We start from the raw sequence: 25,182 nt of genomic DNA on the forward strand, positions 1-25,182 counted from the left end.
TATGGATTTGATGCACTCTGTGAGAATGGTTGGTTCACAATGTGTGTTTTTCCATGTGTCATGCTGCGTGATAGGGCAATCTCCTGCCCTATCTTTGGGAGATCATATTGTATTAAGTTTATGAATGGTTTATGTATCATTGTGGGTCAGATGTTGCATGCACTCCATCAGGGGAGGGTGAACACAGCTCCTCCAGGAAGTGAAAACAGTAAGGGATGATTAGAGCAAATCATTCAGATGTAACACCTCCAGAGAAGTATCACCTCTCAGGGAGACTCTAATATTCTGGTTCAAACTAGATTCTCTAGAGACCAGCAGACAAGGAAAGGGTACTTGGATAAATAACCTGAGTTTAAACTGACTTGAGGCCTTTCTTGTAACCACATGGAAAACCAAGTTGATCCCTATGTTGGAATTGGGGTGGATCACTGATAAGCTTTTTAGCATGTGTGTAGGTTCTTTTATTGTTTTTATATTCTTTTTTAAAATGCTTTTACTTTAATAATAAATGTGCTTTCTTAGAAGGAGCTATGTGGTAACTTGTAACTGCTGGCAATACCCTGTTCAAAGCCCGTGGAGAGAAAGCAAAGTGCAGGTGCTGGCCTGTGGGGGATATCAGAGTGTAAATCTGAGAGCACTGCCACCTTAAAAATCTCTGTCAGAAGGGAGAGAGACATGGATCTCCATCCAGGAGGGGCAAAGACTGGGAGCCAGAAATCTTTAAAGCGGTACTAGGGGGAAATACTGGTGCAGTTGCCCTGAAATTATGACCTGCTGTACCTATAAATGTGATTTAAAACAAGATAAAATGTTTGGCTTGTCATCCCTGTCATTTTTCTTTTAAGAGGCTGTACTAATTTCTTCCTTCCCGTATTAGAAACTAACACTATCTGTTGATCTAGATATGAAAAGCAGAAGTATCTTTTAGCTGGCTTCCAGATCAGCTGATAAAATTCTGCCCTTATCACTTGTAAATGTTTTGTAACTAGTTTGTTGATTGGTTTTGCTTTTCCTTCTGGATGTTTTTAACCTGTAGCTCCCTGCTGACATTCTGCCTTCATTTTCTTCGAATCTTTTTCACATGCCTGCTACTGGAGGTTTTGGCTACATCCTTGCTTAGCTGACGCCATCACTCAGTAATCTTTCATTGTGTTTCCTTCTAGAGATCCGTGTGGAGAGAGTCCTTCATGCCACATGTTTTCTGTGAGCCCTAAGACCACAGCTGTCTGCAGTGTCATCTGAGATCTTGAGAGTCGCACGCCGTTATGGGAGATTCTCCAGCCGACACCACTGATGAAGGTGCAGACGCATGCTGCAAAGACACTCAGACTGACCTGGCAGAGAGAGTAGCAGCCATAGATGTTGCTGTTGGGCCTAATGTAGATGACCAAAATGTTCAAGAAGCAATAGAAGAAAATGACACAGTCTTTTCTGACAGTTTAGCAGACATGCAGAGGAATGGGGTCCATAGTGACATGATAACAAATGAATCTTTACCTTCACAAGACCCAGAGGATGTTCATCAGATGAATGTTCCAAAGAAAGCTCCCACTAGGCCTGTCCTATCCAGCAGAAAGTTGTCTCTTCAAGAAAGAGCTACAGGAAGCTACCTGGCTTCTACCAATCCTCCAGGCTATGGTCCTTATGCAACAGGACCTTTAACACATATCTCGCCACGTATAGTGAGGAGACCAACGATAGAGTCCAACCGGATCGCCATCTCAGATGCTGAGGTAGGTTTCTTCTCTGCTGTAATGACGATGCCAAGGTATGATGCTGTCTTTTCTGCCTGCTGATAGGAAACTTTAGCCTCTGAAGCCAATAGTTTGAGGCACTAAATTTAACTTATGCAAAAATGCCTAAAAACAATAAGAAGTTATGATTATAAGCAACTTGTAGTATAGGTTGTAACATAGGTAAGCAACTTGTATATGTCTGTGCCTTCAACACTTGAAGCAGTCTTTACTTCTATTGTAAATGGACCATCTGATCATCTAGGTCATGGCCAGATTTCCGAAGAGCTCAGCTCTAGAGCTGGTGAGGATTTTTTTCCTTGGAAAATGCTGATTCATCAAAACCAAAACTTTTGGGGGAAATTTTTTGGTTTTGACAAAGCTTTTGTCAGGAAGGTGTTTTAGATCCAGGATAAAATTTAGAGAGAGAGAGAGACCCCAGGCTAGACTAGCCTATAGCTCAGGAGCTGGGGAGACCCAGGTTCAAGTCCCTGCTCTTAATGAGTTTGCATCTGGGTCTTCCACGTCTCTGGTGAATGCCCTTTTTGAAAGGGCTTCGTTTTGTTCAGATACAGAAAAAAAACAAATTCTGAAATCTCAAATATTTTTGCAAAACAGAATTCTTGTTTTCTGGCCAGCCCTACTCAGCTCCCATTTGGTCGCTTACCTTGGTGCCTAAATGGGAGCTAAGCTTTTTTGAAAATCTATCCCTACATGTAGATGCTGAGCACTCAAGAATCTGGCTCCTTCATAATATATTTCATTCTAGCCACATGCCTGTTTCCCCTTGTTTCTCTTCTCCTTTTGCTTCCTGTTTCTACCACCCGTTCATCTTCCTCTTTCTTTCCTTCCTCCTTTCTCTACTCTGTACGGAAAGATAGCTGCCAAGCTAACACAGTTCAATGACGGGCAGTTTCACGGTGAGGTTTCATCTTTTATCATTAGATAGTAAGAATTTAGTGGCACCTCCTGGTCTTCCCCTCCATGGGAATTGGAGGTGCCTGACTGCAAAGATCAGGACTGTCCCTCTGCATATAGTAGAGTGGGGGCAGGATTTGGGGAGTGTACATGGGAGCTGAGGATCCCCAGCTCATCGCAGTATACTGCTCCTTGGAGATCCCTCTGTGGCAGGGGGAAGGGGGATGGAGTTGAAGGTGGATAGGAGTAGGTGCAAGTGGTGATGGAGTGGGGAGTCTGTGACTACACAATTTCTGATAGACTTGCCCTACATAGAGGGGTTGCTGCTCCAGCCCTGAGGTTGCAGTTAGGAGGCATAGAACATCTAGGATGGGGAATCTTTTTCCCCCTCCATCACCTGTACTGAGAACCCTCAGCACAATCTGGTCACTCAGGTGGTTGCTGGAAGAGAGAGGTTCCATGGCGGTTTCCACACCATTATTGCCGGCAAATCTCCTTTCCCTCTGGAGGCAGCAGCTAGATGGAGGAATACAGTAGCTTTTCAGGTGGGCCTCAGCTCTTCAGTCTCATAGTCTCCTCATGTATTTGCATCCCTTAGTGTGGGAGACTTTAATAGCTTGGGGGGGTTCAGTGGGGCGAGGTGCATTTTGTGGTGTCTGAATTGTTTGCTCCACTGGAAGGGTTTCACTGGTGGTCATCAGAGATGAGAGAGGCTGCATGGCCAGTCCACAGGAACGACTTGACAGTAAAGGTGAGGATGGGAAGATGAGTGACTCAGTAAAGATAGGAGGAGTCAGGGCCTGTTGGAAGGAAGAGCCAAGGCCTGCCTAAAGCGGTGGGTAATATCAAAAGGTTCAAAGAGTCAGATGAACATCTAAACTATTGGATGCTTAACTAAAGGTTTTAAGGTACTGCCCACACCTTATCCTTATGGGCTAACTCCTAACCTCTTACACCCATGCCACCCTGCTGCAGTCAGTGAGGTGTAGCTGAGGGAAGAGGATAGCTCTGTATTATGGAGGCTACATCGTTTAATAGCTAGAGCATGAGCCTGGAAGTCAGAACTCTGGGTTCTAATCCAAACTCTACCACTTAAGTTACTGAATGATCTTAGGCAAAGTCACTTAGCCTTCCTGTGGTTTAATTTTCCCCTTCTGAAGAATGGGTATAATTCTGCTTACTCCCTTTGTAAATCCCATTTTGATCCTCAGGTGAAAGATACTATAAAATCACAAATTATTATGACTTTTAAAGTATTGTTCTGTTGTACTTTTTGGGGTGGGGGACCTTTGTGAGTCACTGAGCAGCGAGAGAGGAATTCATTGCACTCTAGCACTAATAAAAGAGAATATACGAATATAACAAACTATAGGCATCTGCAGTATTCTTTAGCCCCAGTAATATGCTTTGATGGAGGTTCAGAACAAATTTCAGAAAACTTACTTGACTTCTGTATGTCAGCGCTGTAATTCTGCAGTGATTTTTACAGTGCTGGGAATGAAGTTTGTTTCAAGGTAACTGCAGTGGAATAATAATATTTATAACAAGCTCCAATCTGCAGGGAAATTCAAAACAATCAAAACCCTCATATATAAAATCAATATCTTAGTCAATAGATGTTGCTTTTGAAAAGAAGAAGCTTGGTTTGAGATGCAAATGCAGAGACCTTCATTTCTCTGCTCCAGTAGCAGTTTTTTATTGTGCGGTGCTGCATTTTGAATGGTCAGTTTAACATAGCTATTAAGAGCCCTGCTACACCATGACTGAAATACTTAACAAAGCTGTATTCTATGGAAACTATCATTCATATTACTGGAGCGTCACTGCAACAGGAAGAGGTGAAGGGATACATTGGCAGAGAGTCTAAGACAGAGGGACCTTATGCTGTTTTTAAAGACAACAATATTATGGTTCAGGTTTTAAGGGTAGCCTGGAAATCTGTAGGCCCAATCTTGCAGATTTTGATTATGGTTTTTATTATCTGTGTATTTTGCAGTACAGGCTTTCCCCCTCCAGCATTCCTCTAGAATCCTTCATTTGTTCAGTATAGCGTGTGGGTATGTGGGCCCAGAGGTTTTCATCTGTTTCTTTCTGTGTTTGTACAGTACCTAGCACAATGGGCCCCAGCTCCCCAGGCACTACCGTAATTCAAATAATGGTATCTTCCTGTTCGCTTTCCAGGCCAGTTTTGCCCTGATTTACATCCAACAGAACCCCGCTGGCTTCAGTCAATCATTTTCAAAAAGCAAGGATGAACAAAACTTTCTGAGTTGATAGTGCCACACAAGCAGGGTTCATTCTTATTTGTATACCTAGGTATTTAGTTGTACCCTGGGGAGCTGGGTGTGCCAATCTGTGTGAACTGAGAAGAGAAGGTGCCCTAGGCTCTTGGATAGGAACCTTCAGTCATTATGTGAGGGAGGGGCAGAGTTACCTTGGGGAGAAAAGTTGCTATGGGTTTGTTTGTTTTTCCACCTGAGCTTTGATTCTCATAAGCATTTAGGGGTAAATTTATAGGCAGGTTGAGGGATCATGTCCACATGCACACAGATACTTGGTTTCCTGGGAGCAAACTGTAGGTATTGGTCATGTTTGTGGAATACACATTCCTTAGTACATCAAAGTGTGTCTGTATATTTAAGGTCAGCACTGTTATCTATCCAGAAAAGACTTTTTTTTTCCCCATGGAGCCTAATCTTTTATGGCATCTGTATGAGTCGACCACTGAAATAACATCTCCTCCTAGTACTCTTCTAGGAAGTGCGCAGGATAATTGTGCTTCAGTGAGGTGTTTCTCTGTAAGACATTACAAACTGAAATGAGAGGTCATGCAGGTCAGTAGGCTCTGGGTCATATTTTGAAAGCTTGGCCTCCATTTTGGCACTAGGAATTTTAAGACACCAGGACTATACTTACACCTAAACTTTTATTTACTCATAAGGAATTTTAAAATACAACCTCACATTATTATTGTTGCTCAATTGTATTCTAGTAGCATCTAGAGGTCCCAACCAACACTGGGATGCAATTGTGTTGAGTGCTGTTTAGACAGATAGGATAGCATCTATGCCCCAAAGAGCTTACAATTTAAATAGACATGACGCACAAAGGGATGTGATGGGAAACTGAGGCACAGGGAGGTGAAGTGGCTTTCCAAAGGTCACACAGGAAGAGCCACAGCCAGGAATTGAACCCATATATCCCGAGTCCCCAACAAGTCCTTTATTATAAGACTACTGATTCAGATACAGGATAAGAGGCTGCTGCTGACTAATGGAATAACTCCTTTAGCTCACTTGGTGGAGAACGGTGCTGAAGAGTCTGGGCTCTATCTCTACTGATGAGCCATCCTGTGGGGTTGTTATACATGCTGTTTCCAACTAGGGAGATGAGCCAAAAAGAGAAATGGAGGCTGACTCAAATAGAACTCTACTGGACAGTGGTACTGAAAAGTAAGCAGTGAAGGTGGTTGCTTTTTATTACAGAAAACAGGGCTGATGACGCAGTCCTTTAAGAGATGGCAGGCAGAGGGGAAATATGGGCAATTACAGAGAATGTAGAGCAGAGGCTAATCACTTGACTAGTGAAGCTCAGAGATACATACGTTTGGTATCACAAGGAGAGGTGAGAATGAATAAATGGAGTGATGCCCTGGTATCTTTTGCACAGCTACCACCACTATGTTGTTTATCATTTGTTAAGCATGGACAGTGAGCTCAGGGCTATAGAGGACACAATACAGACAGTTCCTCTTCCAGCATACTTACAGTCAAAACAAGATAGATATGGTTGACAAAAATGTATGAGGAAGCTCTCAGGATGATAGGAATTTGTTTAAAGCTTACACTCTTATCTATTCACTTGCTTCTTGTGTGCTTCACTGCAGAAGGGAGTCATTAGGATGGATTTGAATGAAGAGAGAGTAGCGACTTGGCAGAGTGGAGTTATGGGCGGGGATGGGGGATATTCCAAGTGTCTCGGTTGACTCCACATTGAGGCTTTTATCCTGCAGGGGATGAAATGCAGGACCATAATTATGGTCATGCTGTGCTGCTTTTTATACAGATCCCTAAGGAAGCTTTGGTAAACAGTTCCTTTGTGAGCTGAGAGGCCAATAGGGCAGGCTCTCAGACTTGCCTATCCAGTAGTTGAATAACCGCCAGGTTTCAGTGCAGATGGTCTTTCACCAGTCCTTTCCAAGTGAGTCCTGTGGGACGCATTTGTACAGAAGGCGTTGGTGACCTGCGTGTGTTAAAGCACCTTTAAAACTGCTCCTTTCTCCTTGCACTGACTGTTTGGCATCGTCAGTCAATGTCTTTCTAGAGACAGTGCATCCATCATTCAGAGCTAGCAGTTATTACCCAAGGTAAATTATGGTCTTTGCAAAAATGAAGATTAAATCCATGAACATCCGTACTTTGTCAGATATGTAGAGATAGTCTACATCAATCAGAAACTAAGATGGATTGTCCAGCCACACGCTGGGATGTATCAGAATTTCCGAGCTGGTATTGGCTATGCTTTCATCAGTCATTATACCAGAAGTTGCAACAGTTCAGTGCTTTGCCACCATAGTTCCTACGTTCAAAACTAATCTCAAAAAAACACTAAAGAATGTGCTGCAGGTAGATGGATGGAATGATCTGGTAGGTCTATCTACTGTGGTTCCCTGATGTATTGTAGAAAAGCCTGTCATACACCTATAGAGATTCTGCTTGTCCTTTTGGGGTTGCTGTTCCTTGCCTAGAAAGCTGAGTGGAAATCTCCTTTCAGGAGAGGGGCTAGTTGTTCTTGGACTGTGGCCAGGGGGAACCGTTGCGTGTGTTCCTTCCCTAACTCTGTAGTACACTTACTCCGTAATTCCTTTAAGATTGATTAATATTACTAATGAGATTACTTGCTTTTCATCCATAGGTCTCAAAATGCCTTAAAAAGGGAGTAAAGTGATCTTCAACTGAAGCACAAAGCATTTTAGTACTAAGGTCCGTAACAAGTCATTGCAGAGATTAGAACACAGGTTTCCTGACACAGAGTCCAGTGTTCTGTCTACTGGACTGCACTGTCGCCTTCAGTATTAGCTGTCTGTATATACAGTTTATAGTTTCCTTTTCATTATATACAAGATGATGAGGGGATAACTATAATATACCTAGCGTACAATCCAGACTAATGAGCAGCTGTGTCTCCCCTGCCCTCTAACCTAGGGTACCCTTTACAATGCTTTGCTGCTGTCGCCTCCAGCCTAGACAGCCTCCAGCTTGCAAGTCACTCCCAGCTGTGTGTGCGCGTGCGTGGCCGGCCTCCAGCCAGCTTGGTTATACTGCAGGGTGATCCCAACACACTCTGTCTTAGATCCCCCTCCTCCCTCTCCAAAATGTGTGTCTTATATTGCCCAGCCCTCTCCTGGACAACACAAATTCGTATGAAGTCTGTATTTGTTTAATAGAAATAATACACACGCAATGTTTATTAACTACAAAGAGAGAGATTTTAAGTGAGTACAAGTAATGAAGCCTAAAAGTGAGAGATGGTTACAAGAAAAATCAAGATAAAAAGCATCTGGTGCCTAAATTAACAAACTATGTTAAATTCAAAGCAATGTTTTTCTCACCACGTGCTCTCAGCGGTTTTACTGACCAAACTTCTTAGGTCAGGACCCCTTTTCCAGTTCAATGGCTGCTTTCTTTGTCCCTTGTGGTGCAGTGAATTGATGGACACAGAGAAAGAGAAAGGATGGGTGCCTGGGGGTATTTGTCCCTCCTTTTTGTAGCTGAGCTTCTGGAGACAAAAAGTCTGTGGAGAAGGATTTCCCTAACCTGTCTGAGTTTCTTTTTCTACCCTTCCTGCTTGATGACTGTTTACTGCTTAAATGCAAATTAAGCAGAGCATACATTCCTTTGTTTGAAACAGTCCTGTTTGCCAACTTCTTTTATGGTATGGAACACGTGTTAATAGCATTATACAGAGAAATCTTATAACTTCACATACAATGCCGCTACACATACTTAATCAGGACAACATTGACTAGCAAATTATGCGTTTTCAGATGATACCTCACAAGGCACACTTGTAGAAAGATTATTATAGCAGTGTGTAGGGTGTGGACCCAAGAGTACATTCTGTCTCAATAGATTCCTCCTTTAGCTATGCTGTTAGAACTGAAATCTGGTTTATTGTCAGGATGGGACTCTGGTGCCTGTACTTACAAAATACTGGAGATGGGAGCTTGTCTCTCTGAAATATCTCATCACAGACTGACTGTGAATCTTCTCCTTATCGCCATATCTGATGTGACTTGTCTTACATAAAACGGCAGAGATATTACAAATGAAAAAGAAAATGTAAATACTCTAAAATACCATGCTGGAGTCCTGTATTTGAAAATACACCACTCATTCTCCTCCTCCTGCCAAAAAAGAAAAGAAAAAATTATAGGCAGCTTTCTCCATTTGCTAATCTGACTCTTTTTTCCCCCAACTACCTAGTATGGTTAATTGGATCACCCTTTCTTTCCCCCAGACTCTCCTGACTGATTAAATTGTCTTTTTCTCTCTTGCTCTATTTCACATTCTCACACTCACAAGCTTTCTCTCTCCTCTCCCTGGGTGTTTGAATTCCCCATCCCCAGAGCCTGCCTGTGCTATCCATCCTCTGGGATCACTGATTAAGTTGTCCCTATTTCTTTGTTGCTCAGGCAGCGTAGTCTGTATAAGTGGAAGGCCATACAGCACATGCTTAGCAAAAGCAGAGAGGGTGAGACCAGGTACGTGGCTGCTCTCTCACTTCTCAGTGCTCCTGCTGCTGCACTGAGATAGACTGAGAGAAGTCCTTAAGGATCTGCTGTCTCCTTTCCCACAGTCTGGTCCTTAAACACTGCTGTAATAAACACAATTAATAATATGCTACCTCCGTATTTACCCTGCTTAACTAATATTTAACCTATTTATTAGCTCTGAATTTTTGTTTAATAGTATTATTTTGGAGCATCCCTCCGAGAACAGAGATTAGTACCTTTTAAGGCCAGAAAGGACCATTGTTATCATTTAATCTGACCTCCTGCATAACACACAGGCTATAGAACTTCCCCGAATTAATTCCTACTTCAAGTCCCAACAACTGTATTAAACTAGAGCATGTCTTTTAGAAAAACATCCAATCTTGATTTTAAAATTTCCTGTGATGTAGAGTCCACCATGACTTTTGGTAGGTTATTCCTATAGTTAGTTACCCTCACTGATAAATTCATACTAGAAGTAAGGTGCACATTTTTCATCTTCCACCCAACCCTTTTAACACTTGAACACTGAAACAAACACGCAAAATTAAAGGACCTTCCCACCCCTTTCTTAATTTATGGACAGCTCCTGTGACTAATGCACAGAACTGGAAGTCATGAAATCTGGGTTCTGTTCCTCGTTCTGTTCTGCCACAGTCTCATTCTGCAACTTAGGCAAGTCACACAACCTATCAGTGTCCCCATCTTTTACTTGGGGATGTAATAACTGGACTTTTGGAGTTGGTCCTAGAATATGGACTTCCATATTTTGATTCTGTGGCTTTGATTTCTGATCAACACTGATCTCTGGTGCTGTTTGTTTTTTTCTTTCCTCCAAGGGGGATCCTTGCACATGATGACAAACAGAGCATCTTGTTTTAAGACAAAACAAGTACTGTACATTCAAATAGACACAGCGTTCTAATTGTCTGACAGCCTTTCAGCAAAGGGTCTTATTAATGTTATAGTTCCTGTTCTGATTTATCAGCAGTTGTGAACACAATAGCACGATGGAATCAATAGGGATCTAAAATGTTATCTTTAAAGAACACTTGTCGACTTAATGGGCTCTTAAAATCGATTTCTGTACTCCTCCCCCACGAGGGGATTAGCGCTGAAATCGACATTGCCGGGTCGAATTTGGGTTAGAGTGGACACAATTCGATGGTATTGGCCTCCGGGAACTATCCCAGAGTGCTCCATTGTGACCGCTCTGGACAGCACTTTCAACTCAGGTGCACTAGCCAGGTACACAGGAAAAGCACCGCAAACTTTTGAATTTAATTTCCTGTTTGGCCAGCATGGCTAGCTCATCAGCAGAGGTCACCATGCAGTCCCAGAATCGCAAGAGAGCTCCAGCATGGACCGAACGGGAAGTACTGGATCTGATCGCTGTATGGGGAGATGAATCCATGCTATCAGAACTCCATTCCAAAAGATGAAATGCCAAAATATTTGAAAAAATCTCCAAGGGCATGAAGGACAGAGGCTATCACAGGGACCTGCAGCAGTGCCGTGTGAAACTTAAGGAGCTGAGGCAATCCTACCAAAAAACCAAAGAGTCAAACGCCCGTTCGGGGTCAGAGCCCCAGACATGCCGCTTCTATGATGACCTGCATGCGATTCTAGGGGGTGCCCCTACAACTGCCCCACACCTGTAGGTGGACTCCTGCAAGGGAGTCTCACGCAACAGGGATGAGGATCTGGGGGACAAGGAAGATGAGGGGGAGGTTGAAGATAGCGCACACCAGGCAAGCAGAGAAACCGTTCTTCCTGACAGCCAGGAACTGTTTATCACCCTGGAGACATACCCTCCCAACCTGGGCTCCCGGACCTTGAAGGCGGAGAAGGAACCTCTGGTGGGTGTACCTTTGCAAATATAATACACAGTTTAAATGCAAGCGTGTTTAATAATTAATTTGCCCTGAAGACTTGGGATGCATTCGCAGCCAGTACAGCTACTGGAAAAGTCTGTTAATGTGTCTGGGGATGGAGCAGAAATCCTCCAGGGACATCTCAGTGAAGCTTTCCTGGAGGTACTCCCACAGCCTTTGGAAAAGGTTTCCTTATTGCGTCCTCCATGGTAGGACACTTTGCCATGCCAGGCCAGTAGCACGTAGTCTGGAATCATTGTTGGATCATATTAAAGAAGTTCTGTATTAAAATCATAAATGAGTTTGATTCCCCATAGTTTAAATTCCAGGGTATTACTAATTAAGAGGTCTCTTGGTTTTTGGTACTGTTTCTCTCCCTCTATGTGTGAAACTTGCAAGCTGCTAATTGTGTTAGTACATTCTAACACAGAGTCTGTTCTCAAAGCAATTCTTTGTAACAACAACTACTCACACAGAGAGAGACTCAAAGCAATACTCTGTAACAACAGAAACAGCACCCAGAGACTCCCCACCCTTTTGTTGTATTCATCTCGCTTTAACAATTGTGATTAAAATAGAGATAGAGGATGTATGTGGATGGATGCTTGGTGTGGATAATAACTGAATGATCAGGGAGATGCCTGCCTAAGAATCCAGTGTCCGTCGGCTGAAGAAGGCGTCAAGTGGAAATAACTAGAGGACCCCCGGAGGGCAGACTGGAATCCACCCAACAGCCTCAAGAACGGGAGAACCAAAGAACAAGATAACATCTGGCAGCACGGATCCGTCAGGAATGTGCTATCTGCTGATTGATTCAGCAACAGCATGATGAAGCAATTCCCATAGACTGGCATAGGAAGAAATTCCTATAAAAATGGACTCTAGAAAGTGAGAACTTTGGGGTCTGATTCTGCAAACCAACTTCCAGGAGCATCAGATGAACATCTGACAAGGCCCTGCTCCCTCCTCATGTCCAGGCCAGTGGCTTGGCATGAGCAACTCTAAGGCTGGTTACTATGATAACAACGTTGCAGAACCTGTGGGCGTGTGGTCCCAGTGTTTCCTGGCATTCAAGCAACATCTCTTCTTTATCTCTCTGTTATCCTCAGATATTCATGGTCACCTGGTTGAAATAGGGGAATTTTATTAAGGGGACATTCAGAGGTGGCCGTTCCTGTTGGGCTGTTTGCCTGTGGCTGAAAGTATTTCTTTTACAAATACCCTTACTGATTGCAGGCAAAACAGAGGAATTACCCCCATATTTTCCTGTGTTTGTTCTATAGGCAGGCCAGGTTTCAATGGCTTTTATCTTTTAAGGGTAATGGGGAAATTATCCCACTGTTTAGTCATTAAATCCCTGAGGTGGGGTACATCAGTTTCCCTTCTTATACAGCAGACCAAGTTTATAATGTTTTTCCTGCTGTGTTAAGCTTTAAGTTTATTTACAGGTAATAGCTGAGAAGCATCATTACCATATGACCTTAAAGGATTTTTCCAAAAATCATACACACTATACATTGTTACAGGGGTACTTATTATCATTAAATTTATTAAAATTCTCTTGTTATCCCATGCCTTTTATTTGGACAGTTTCTTTGCTGACCAGGTGTGTCCTTTATCTGCAGCTCCTTTGTGCTGCTAGTTCTTTCCTTCCTTTATCATTTAGGTCATTTGCATTTTCACAGACGGGTCCTGCTTTTGGATTTAAAGCCATCAGTAGTTCAGAGACTCGATCAACTTTCACCAGAGTTTTGATGACTTTTTTTAACTTCTGCTTCCAAACCACACAGCAATCTGAAAAAGAAAACCCAACCTACTGTGGCTCCCTTTGGAGCCCTAATAGCATTTTAATTAAGTAGCATGGTATGTTTGCATTTCTTTTGCCTCTTCTACAATATACCCTGCACATGTTCTGGAGCAAATGCACATTCCTTCCATAGTTTAACTTTTATAACATTATCCATATCAATTTTTACATAACGTGTAACTATTTCTTTTTTTGCTTACAGAGTTTTCATGTACCTTTATCAAAGTGACAGTCTGATTATTCAGAGACATTTTAAGACTCAGTGTTTCTAACATTGCTTCTTTTTGTTTTGTGCTCCTCACCCCTGCTGTTGCTTCAGAGGGGCACTGTCTTTTTTAATTTCTTACTTATTTTTTTTACTACAGCTCTCATCTGCTATTTTGTTACAGAAACAAACAAACAAAAACCAACCAACCAAACAAAAAGAACCCAGAATTTTTTCTATTCTCCTGATTTTGACTGCCCTGCTGCAGCCACAACCCAAAACTATTAGGGCACGTCTGAAAATTGAGACCCCTGTTGATTTGACTTCAGGTTCTTTGACATGAATGGAGCTACTCTGATTTGCACCAGCTGAGGATCTAGCCCATTGTGTTATTTGCCAGGCCAGCCACCTTAAACCCTCCCTTGAAGTACAATTTTCTTTCCTTTGTGTGCACTCTCTTTCTCTAATCCCGCTGAAATCAGAATGTGATCCAGAGTGTTTTCTCTTTACCTACGTCGGCCATGGTCGATTCAGAATTCATAGCTGGAATCAGAGATGATTAAAAAAAAATTGTAAATGCTAGAGATTTAGAAACCTTTCATTTTTACACACAGAATAGGCATTTTGTCCTATAATCTTAGTATGAGCAGCATGCTGGGGCCATTTGAAATTGAAAGGTACTGCAGTGATTGATAATCAGTTCTCCTTAGACATGCTGAATGCTGGGAAAATCAGCAATATCTCAGATCCCAGTTTGTGTAACTGCTGCTATACTATGGCTTTTTATTAGTGGCTACTGTACATTTGTCCAAAACATTTTCAAGCATGATTTGCATGTTTAGGTCTGATTCTCACTTACATGGGTGTAAATCAGAAGTCGCCATACTGAGGTCTATAAATGAGATCAGAAACAGGCCCTCAGAGCTAAGCCTTTATCTTAAATCCTCTTCCTCTCACCAAGTTATGAGTACTAAATAATATAAATGGAAGTGAATTACTAAAGTTTTTCTGGTCTTCATTTCAGATGCTCCATAGCCATCAGTGAGGCTGAATTCATCCCTGTGCAGAGGGTCAGCATGAGTCCTATGCACCTCTTAAGCCTTACTTTGAATATCTTATAGTGGCCCTCTCAGGGTGGATTTGATTTAAATCACTAGTCAGGAAGACTCGATTTAATCATGGATTTCTACATAAAAGTGCATTCTTGTTGGTTGTTATAACCTTAATACATATTCTTCACAACTCAGAGATAGATGTAGGTTTCATTTTTAGAAGGTATACACTGTACATTTTTAAACAGTGATTTATTTTGAAAACTTTTCAGATTAGTTTTACAGCTATATCAGAAAATGAATGATTGTTTGGTTATTTCATTTACCAAAGGTAATTGAAGCAGATATTTATGAAGTCACTGGGAGGTGAACTATCTCCAATTCAACAGGTTAATCATTAATATTTGGAGGATTTTCTTGCCATGCTGGATTAGGAGGAGAACATCACCAGACAGACATTTAAATCGTTTTATTTAATTAAAACAACAATGTTATGTATTCTGGATTTTTTCCTTCAACAGCAAACATATAATATTTTCACAAAACAAGCATATTAATTTTTGAATTTAGTTAAACATTCAAGTTTTTTTAAATCAGGTTTGTTTTTGTTAAAATTGTTTTTAATTAAAGTAGTGTGACAAAGTTCCTGCTCTACCTTGGTGGGTCTTGTGCTTATTGGCGGATTTGCTCACCTGGGAGCTTCATGGCAGCCCTCAGCTTGGCCGTTTTTCTGAATTCACAGTCCAGGTCAACTCCTCCTGTGTCTGACTGGGAGTTGGGAGGATTTGGGGGGAACCCGGGCCCACCCTCTACTCCGGGTTCCAGCCCAGGGCCCTGTGGAATGCAGCTGTCTAGAGTGCCTCCTGGAACAGCTGTGTGACAGCTACAACTCCCTGGGCTACTTCCCCATGGCCCCCTCCCAACGCCTTCTTTATCCTCACCACAGGACCTTCCTCCTGGTGTCTGGTAATGCTTGTACATCTCAGTCCTCCAACAGTCCGCGTTTTCACTCTCAGCTCCTAGTGCCTCTTGCTCCCAGCTCCTCACACACACACCACAAACTGAAGTGAGTTCCTTTTTAAAACCCAGGTGCCCTGATTAGCCTGCCTTAATTGAGTCTAGCAGCTTCTTGATTGGCTGCAGGTGTTCTAATCAGCCTGTCTTAATTGTCTCCGGAAGGTTCCTGATTGTTCTGGAACCTTCCCTGTTACCTTACCCAGGGAAAAGGGACCTACTTAGCCTGGGGCTAATATATCTGCCTTCTATTACTCTCCTGTAGCCATCTGGCCTGACCCTCTCACAGTAGTTAAATGAAATGTTTATAAAATAAAATAGACTATGTCAGCCAGGTCAACATGAAAAACTTAAAATATTGGCTTCTGCAGCTAACTTGGTCGTCTTCACCTTCATTTTCCTGCTTGTTCATAATCTGGAAAAGAAAAACAAGCTTTCCTGCTTTTTCCGGTCCCAAACAATTTCTCTTTTTGGAATGAATTAGTCCAAAGGAAGAAAATATTCTTTCTACACCACCAGAAGAAGCTACTTCTGTTAAAAGTGAGATTATCACTTCAACAGTGTCTGAATCCAAGTGCTTAAGTGACTTTTACCAGTTCATTGGTGTGACTTTCTTTAAAACATCATCAGCAAACATATATTTCTTGAATGGCTCTTATTCCCAAACTGGGTCTCTTTTACGGCCTGCTGCCATTATAGGTTTTCCCTTCTAGTGAGAGAATGGTATGGTAGATCTCAAATCAATGAAGGTTACACTTAGAAAGACCTCAAGACTTCTGGAATATGCTGCTCAAACAGTTTCACTTTTGTTTCTACTGCCTGTCCCTCCCTTCTCACCTTTATCTCCAGACTTCTTCTCCTTGTCCAGATCTATTCCACCCCAACAATCTTCTATTCATTGAACTTTTTGAAACTTTGCACTTTTAGAGAGAGGTAAGGGATTGACTCTGTGTACCCAGATTTGCAGAGGGACAATAGACTCATAGACTTTAAGGTCAGAAGGGACCATCATGATCATCTAGTCTGACCTCCTGCACAGTGCAGGCCACAGAACCTCACCCACCAACTCCTGTAATAGACCCCTCACCTCTGGCTGACTTTCTGACGTCCTCAAATCATAGTTTTAAAACTTCAAGTTACAGAGAATCCCCCATTTACACTAGTTTTAAACCTGCAAGTGACTTGTTCCCCATGCTGCAGAAAAAGGTGAAAAATCCCCAGCTCTCTGCCAGTCTGACATGGGTGGAAATTCCTTCCCAACCCCAAATTTGGTGATCAGTTAGACTCTGAGCATGTGGGGAAGACCCAGCAGCCAAACACCTGGGAAAGAATTCTCTGTAGTACTCAGAGCCCTCCCCATCTAGTGTCCTGTCAGCGGCCGTTGGAGATATTTGCTGCTGGCAGTCGCAGATCGGCCACATGCCATTGTAGGCAGTCCCATCATACTATCCCCTCCATAAATTTATCAAGGTCAGTCTTGAAGTCAGTTAGGTTTTTGCCCCAACTGCTTCCCTTGGAAGGCTGTTCAAGAACTTCACTCCTCTGATGGTTAGAAATCTTCGCCTAATTTCAAGCCAAAACTTGTTGATGGCCAGTTTAGATCCATTTGTTTTTGTGTCCACATTGGCACTTACCTTAAATAACTCCTCTCCCTCCCTGGTTCTTATCCCTCTGATGTATTTAGAGAGAGAAATCCTATCTCCCCTCAGCCATCTTTTGGTTACGCTAAACAAGCCAAGCTCTTTTGAGTCTTCTTTCCTCAGATCATCCTGCTAGCCCTTCTCTGCACCTGTTCCAGTTTTAATTCATCTTTCTTAAACATGAGAGACACAGTATTATATACGAGGTCTCACCAGTGCCTGGTATAATGGTGCTTACACCTCCCTAAAATAGGGTTGAGGTCTGTTATTTCTCACCTCTATATATTATTTATTTAAAAACAGTTTTGCTGTTAACAAGCATGTTATCTCTCGAGACACAAATCGACAGTTTGAGACCTGCAAAACTAAGCATCTCTGATGGTATCTTCTAGACTGAGTACTGAGTCCCGTTGGGTAGATAGAAAGATTAAGCTAAATAATTTATACAGAAGCCCCTGTTACCCCATGAGATTGGGTCCCTAATCCATGAACTATTGGAACTCATTTACAAAACTTTTCTTAAACATTACTTGAATATATTGTCTTATACTATAGAATTAGAATTTATAATCCCTATTCCATGATGAGATATCTTTGAGCTATAATGTATCTTAATTAAAACTGTCTTTAGATAGGTTTTTTTCTCAAAAAGCATTTTATCAAAAAATCTGATTTAAATAAAAAAAATCTGATTGTTTTGATTTTTTTAAAAAAAATCATTGATTTTTATTCACCCTGGGCCCTCTGCAAAGCTGTAGCTTTTAGATTGCCTTTTGTGAGGACTCCAGGCTTAAGTTTTCAGTAGAGTCTAGTGATTTTGGATTCTCTTCTTAAGCCACCTTTGAAGGGCCTGAGTTTTTTCCAAAGTTCTGAGCACTCAAGCCTTCTGAAAATCAGGCTCGTTTAAGGAGTTGCGGGCTGGGTGCCCAAAAATTGTGCCAGCCAAAATCACTAGTCACTTTTGAAAATGTAAGGCCTCATCAGTATTTATTCCATGTGCTTGTCCTTTTTTGCAGCAGACCACTTGCTGGCCTAAATCTTGATCCAGAAGTATTTGTGAGGCTCAGCCTCAGCTAAAGGAAAGTGTTAAATATGGAGTGGAAACTGCCACTGAGTTTGGAGAAAACATGTTTGTGTTCTGGCCACCTGTACTTCTGGTGCTGTGCTGTACATGACATCTGTGAGCACCCACTACATTAGCTGTACTTTGGCTGCTGTTGAGCAGAACTAATGGTGTCTATTTAGACAAGCATTAACCTTATTAATGTAAGCAGAATGTGATAACTATAATTATAGCAGCTAGAAGTTGTTCCAGAAATCCAATATTATCCTTGCATGGACTAACACACATCTCCTTTTGTCTTCCCTTCTGCTGTCAGATGGCCCCTCCGAGGCCCCCTGAACTGCAGAGATGTTAGTTCTTATCCACCTTTCCCTCATGTCAAACCGCTAAACCTGCCTCAAACACTTCTAGCACATGAGATACTCATATCAGTACAAACATATGAGTTTCAGCAACATTTGCACCACACTGGTAGGTACTGGAGTGTCCGTTCTCCCATAGAAGCCACTGCCTCATTTGGGTTATTAGCAGACCTGGTTCAAGCAAACCTTTTAAAAACTCAGTGGCCACCTTAACGAATGGAGTGCTTATTTTCTCTCCATTTTACCATATGGGAGGCAGTGTGGTTTAATAGAACAGGGAACTAGGAGGCAGGAGACCAGAGTTAAATTCCTGCCTCTGCCATTGACTTACGTGTCCCTGGACAAGTCACTTTATTTCTCTTGTTTCCATAGTTACCCAATCTTTAAAATGAGGATCATAATATTTACTCACATTTTGGAAAGCAGTTTCAGCTCTTCTCTTGAAAAAAAAATGCTATATTAATGCAATTATTATTGCTATTGTGTCACCATTGGAGGCTGCTGTGGCCCATTGCTGAAGAAGACTGTAATGTTTTTTTACAGGGGAGATAACTCTGTGCCAAACCAGAAGAGCAAGCCAAATGATATGTCAGAGCTTATAATATTTCACAGAAGGGGTGCCTGAAATATGAAAATGTCAGAAGCAGTAATGCCCCCAAATATGTCCATTCAGTGAGAAAAACATTTTCCCTTACTCCACCACATATAATCTACCTTTCCCCGTCAGTAGGAGGATTCCTGCCAAAATACTACAGCTCAATAAATCACCCTTATTCTCCACTTAGGGTTGCCAGCCCTCCAGGATTGTCCTGGAGTCTCCAGGAATTAAAGATTAATCTTTAATTAAAGATTATGTCATGTGATGAAGCCTCCAGGAATATGCCCAACCAAAATTGGCAACCCTATCTCCACTCCATCCTTTTTTTAAAATTAAGATGCCAGCCATGTCCCTGTATCTGCCCCATTTGTTGAACTGACACTCTCTCTCTCTCTCTCTCTCTCTCTCTCTCTCTCTCTCTCTCTCTCTCTCTCTCTCGGGTTTCAGTTTCAGGCTTTTACTTTGGTTTCATGAAAGAAGCTCCACCCCCGTTAAGATTTAAAGGCAAGAAAAAGGGAGGCAGACTACCATGAACACCAGCTCTTAGTGAGAGCAGAGAGTAATAAAGAGGTGGCAGGCAGTATCCAGTGCTAGGATGCAGTGCAACCGCAATACGTTATTGGATCCATTAAAGTTTAGTCAGCTAAAGTGCTGTGTATTAAATTCTGTTAGAATCTAGGGAGGTATAATGTATGTGGCTCACAAGTCAGTATCTAGAAGAATCTGGTTGCTGCATGCAAGCTAAGGGCTGCAATTACACTTAGCCTGCTTTGTGACAAAAGCCATTCAGTTAATAATAAACTAGTTTAGTTTATTAAAGAGTGTTACTTATTATTTTATCCAACTTGTTGTATTGACAGCCCAGATTCCCTCCCCCTCTCCCTCTTCAAGTGCTGTCCTGGAAACCAGTAAAATGAAAATTACGGTTGGATGTTCTTATTTGTTCACATTCCCTGGAGCTGAAGCAACATGGCAAATGGAAAAATATTAGGGCTGTCCATTAATCTCAGTTAACTCACGCGATTAACTCAAAAAAATTAATCGCGATTTTAAAAATTAATCATGATTAATCGCAGTTTTAATCGCACTGTTAAACAACAGAATACCAATTGAAGTTTATTAAATATTTTAGATGTTTTTCTACTTTTTCAAATATATTGATTTCAGTTACAACACAGAATACAAAGTGTACAGTGCTCACTTTATACTATTTTTATTACAAATATTTCCACTGTAAAAATTATAAAAGAAATAATATTTTTCAGTTCACCTCATACAAGTACCATAGTGCAATCTCTTTATCATGAAACTGCAACTGACAAATGTAGAATTTTTGTTGTTGCATAATTGCACTCAAAAACAGAACAATGTAAAACTTTAGAGCCTACGAGTCCACTCAGTCATACTTCTTGTGCAGCCAATCGCTAAGAGAAATAAGTATGTTTACATTTATGGGAGATAATGCTGCCCACTTCTTATTTACAATGTCACCTGGAAGTGAGAACAGATGTTCGCATGGCACTTTTGTAGCCAGCATTCCAAGGTATTTACATGCCTGATATGCTAAATATTTGTATGCCCCTTCATGCTTTGGCCACCATTCCAGATGACATGCTTCCATGCTGATGACACTCGTTAAAAAAATAATGTAACTAAATTTGTGACTGAACTCCTTGGGGGAGAATTGTATGTCTCTTGCTCTGCGTTTTACCCGTATTCTGCCATATATTTCATGTTATAGCAGTCTGGGATGATGACCCAGTATATTGTTCATTTTAAGAACACTTTTGCTGCAGATTTGACAAAACGCAAAGAAGATTCCAATGTGAGATTTCTAAAGATAGCCGAACCACTCAAGCCAAGGTTTAAGAATCTGAAGTGCCTTCTAAAATCTGAGAGGGACGGGGTGTGGAGCATGCTTTCAGAAGTCTTAAAAGAGCAACACTCTGATGCGGAAACTACAGAACCTGAACCACCAAAAAAGAAAATCAGCCTTCTGCTAGTGACATCTGACTCAGATGATGAAAATGAGCATATGTTGGTCTGCACTGCTTTGGATCGTTATCGAGCAGAATCCATCATCAGTATGGATGCATGTCCTCTGGAATAGTGGTTTGAAGCATGAAGGGATATATGAATCTTTAGTGCATCTGGCATGTAAATATCTTGCAACGCCGGCTACAACGGTGCCATGAGAACACCTTTTCTCACTTTCAGGTGACACTGTGAACAAGAAGTGGGTAGCATTATCTCTGCAAATGTAAACAAACTTGTTTGTCTGAGCGATTGGCTGAACAAGAAATAGGACTGAGTGGACTTGTAGACGCTAAAGTTTTACATTGTTTTATTTCTGCATGCGTTATTTTTTTGGACATAGCTCTACATTTGTAAGTTCAACTTTCACGATAAAGAGATTGCACTTAAGTGAATTGAAAAATACTATTTCTTTTATTTTTACAGTGCAAATATTAGTAATAAAAAATAAATATAAAGTGAACACTGTACACTTTGTATTGTGTATTGTAATTGATATCAATATATTTGAAAATGTGGAAAACATACAAAAATATTTATATAAATGGTATTCTATTATTGTTTAAGAGTGGGATTAATTGTGATTAATTTTTTTAATCTCATGATTAATTGAGATAACATTTTTTAATCACTTGACACTCCTAAAAATATGTCTTAAAGTCTAGAAGAACTTTTTGATTTGTATCTGTGAATAGTGAGGCTGATTCCCCACCCCTGCTGCCTTGCTTGGCCAGGAGTATATACTTTAATTAGATGTTATAGGTAAAATATATAGAATGGGTGCAGTTTTTTTTAAAAGGACAAATGGCACTCAGGCACCTAACTCACTGATTTTCATGGCACCTAACTCTCATTGATTTCCAATGGAATTAGGCACCTAAATCCCCCTTTGACAAATTACCCCATGTGATTTAGGAACACAAACCACATTGAAAGTCAGTGGGCCTTGTACTCCTAAATCACTTAGGCCCAGTGATTGTAATTTCTTTCTCGGCCCCCTCTCTGAGCTAGAAGAAAAGCCCCACTCGATAAAGAAAGGGGACTCTGGGTTGTAGTCATCAGTCCTTAATCAGGCAAAAGTCCTATAGACTGGTCCATAGTAATAAGGGATATTCCTGCTAACCAGAGGAAGGTAAGAAACATCCAGTATGCACAGGTTATTCCATAATTTTACGTTATGGGCTTTCTTGCACTTTCCTCTGAAGCATCTGGTGCTGGCTATCATTGTATACAGGATATTGGACTAGATGGACCACAGGTGTGATCCAGTTTGGCAGTTCCTTCTATCTGCTGCTAATAGAATTTAGGTAACACTAAGATCTGTGGCAGTGATTATACTGTGGAACTGAATTATGATACAGTAATTAGGACTGCAAATTAGCTGATTGGCTGGGGAATCAGACCTGCTGTATTGTGCACAGTCCTGGAGCATACCAAGTCATCGAGGGAAGCCTGCATGAACTGCACTTGTGCTGTGTTTGAGAGGATACACAGTGTACAAGGAAAAAGAAAAGGAGTACTTGTGGCACCTTAGAGACTAACAAATTTATTTGAGTATAAGCTTTCGTGAGCTACGGATGCAAGTGTACAAGGGCATCATTATGTCCATGACCTTGAGAATCAATGTGTGTAAGGCAGCAGGGGTTGGATGAGGGAGTACAGAATAGGAAGCTGGAAACAAAAACATCTTGGTTGGCTTGCTTCCCTGGAAAGACAGGAGAGACCAAGGACAATTGGAGCATTTATAAAATGAATGTAGCTAGGCAAGAGAGAGGGAATGAATCAGGGGGTGCAGAAATATAGACGAGCAGGCAATTACAATTAAACTGCACCTGTTTTGTTCCAGGGGGGCTATGAAATTTCTCATGGTGAAGAGCACTACAGTAAATTAAATGAATCTGCAGGTGAAGTATTTCTCTGAAATGCTTAAAGTTCCACTTGCAGGGCCAGTTAGACAGATGGAACTGAAGAGTCTTAATGCATGGATAAGACAATGGTGTTAGGAGGAAGAATTTAGATTTATTAGGAATTGGGGAATCTTTTGGGAAAGGAAGAGCCTATACAGGAAGGATGGGCTCTGCCTAAATCAAAACAGAACCAGATTGCTGGCATGTAAAATTAAAAAGATTGTAGAGGAGTTTTTAAACTAAGGGCTGAAGGAAAGCCAACAGGTGCAGAGAACCTCACGGTCCACAGTACGCATCCGATGAAGTCAGCTGTAGCTCACGAAAGCTTATGCTCAAATAAATTGGTTAGTCTCTAAGGTGCCACAAGTACTCCTTTTCTTTTTGGTCCATACAGAGACATCCCTTAAGGGAATATTAAGGGAGATACTCTATATCCTAGAAAAAAGCAGAGGATATAAGCGAATAAAGTACAGCTGGGACGTGAAGAGAAACAGTCAAATAAAAAGGAGTCCCGTTCAGTTACATCAGTGAAGGCAGACAACTAACTATAGACACATTTTATAAGTTCCTGTATACAAACGCTAGAAGACTAAAATCTAAGATTTGTGAACTTGAGTGCCTGGTATTAAATGAGGATATTGATATAATAGGCATCACAGAAGCCTAGTGGAATGATGATAATCAAAGGGACACAATAATACCAGGGTACAAAACATATAGGAATGACATGACAAAAATATATAGGTCATGCTGGTAGGGGAGTGTCACTGTATGTAAAAGAAAGTACAGAGTCAAATTTAGTAAAAATCTTGAATGAATGAAACAGTAAATAGAATCTCTATAGATTGAAATTCCATGCTTGAATAATAAGAGTATAGCAGTAGGAATATATTACTGACCACTTTACCAGCATGAAGAAAAGGAGTACTTGTGGCACCTTAGAGACAAACAAATTTATTTGAGCATAAATTTTCATGAGCTACAGCTTACTTCATCGGATGCATTCAGTGGAAAATACAGTGGGGAGATTTATATATACAGAGAACATGAAACAATGTGTGTTACCATACACACTGTAACGAGAGTGATCAGGTAAGGTGAGCTATTACCAGCAGGAGAGCAGGGGGAAAAACCTTTTGTAGTAATAATCAAGGTGGGCCATTTCCAGCAGTTGACAAGAACGTCAGGAACAGGGGCCGGGGCGGGGGGGGAATAAACATGGGGAGATAGTTTTACTTTGTGTAATGACACATCCACTCCCAGTCTTTATTCAAGCCTAAGTTAATCTTATCCAGTTTGCAAATTAATTCCAATTCAGCAGTCTCTCTTTGGAGTCTGTTTTCGAAGTTTTTTTGTTGAAGAATTGCCACTTTTAGGTCTGTAATCGAGTGACCAAAGAGATTGAAGTGTTCTCCGACTGGTTTTTGAATGTTATAATTCTTGACGTGTGATTTGTGTCCATTTATTCTTTTACGTAGAGACTGTCCAGTCTGGCCAATGTACATGGCAGAGGGGCATTGCTGGCACATGATGGCATATATCACATTGGTAGATGTGCAGGTGAATGAGCCTCTGATAGTGTGGCTGATGTGATTAGGCCCTACGATGGTGTCCCCTGAAAAGATATGTGGACACAGTTGGCAATGGGCTTTGTTGCAAGCATAGGTTCCTGGGTTAGTGGTTCTGTTGTGTGGTTGCTGGTGAGTATTTGCTTCAGGTTGTGGGGGCTGTCTGTAAGCAAGGACTGGCCTGTCTCCCAAGATCTGTGAGAGTGATGGGTCGTCCTTCAGGATAGGTTATAGATCCTTGATGATGCATTGGAGAGGTTTTAGTTGGGGGCTGAAGGTGATGGCTAGTGGCGTTCTGTTATTTTCTTTGTTGGGCCTGTCCTGTAGTAGGTAACTTCTGGGTACTTGTCTGGCTCCCTCAAGCTGTTTCTTCACTTCAGCAGGTGGGTATTGTAGTTGTAAGAACACTTGATAGAGATCTTGTAGGCGTTTGTCTGAGGGTTGGAGCAAATGCTGTTGTATCGTAGAGCTTGGCTATAAACAATGGATCGTGTGGTGTGGTCAGTGATTGTAAAATGTGTAAAATTAGAGAGGCTACAAAAACAGAAAACCCAACAATAATGGGGGATTTCAACTATCCCCATATTTTCTGGTACATACCACCTCTGAATAGGATGCAGAGATAAAATTTG

General features: G+C 41.4%; 1 protein-coding gene across 1 annotated transcript in view; it reads left to right on the forward strand.

Annotated features, from left to right (window-relative positions):
• Positions 1-1,265: 1,265 nt before the first annotated feature.
• Positions 1,266-25,182, forward strand: part of CAMKK1 (calcium/calmodulin dependent protein kinase kinase 1) — a 116,545-nt gene continuing 92,628 nt past the window's right edge. Inside the window, exon 1 of the mRNA XM_077836549.1 lies at positions 1,266-1,733. Within this exon, the coding sequence (XP_077692675.1) occupies positions 1,266-1,733 (468 nt within the window). The remainder of the gene's footprint in view (positions 1,734-25,182) is intronic.

Source organism: Eretmochelys imbricata, chromosome 17 (assembly GCF_965152235.1).
Source record: "Eretmochelys imbricata isolate rEreImb1 chromosome 17, rEreImb1.hap1, whole genome shotgun sequence".
Lineage (NCBI taxonomy): Eukaryota > Metazoa > Chordata > Testudines > Cheloniidae > Eretmochelys > Eretmochelys imbricata.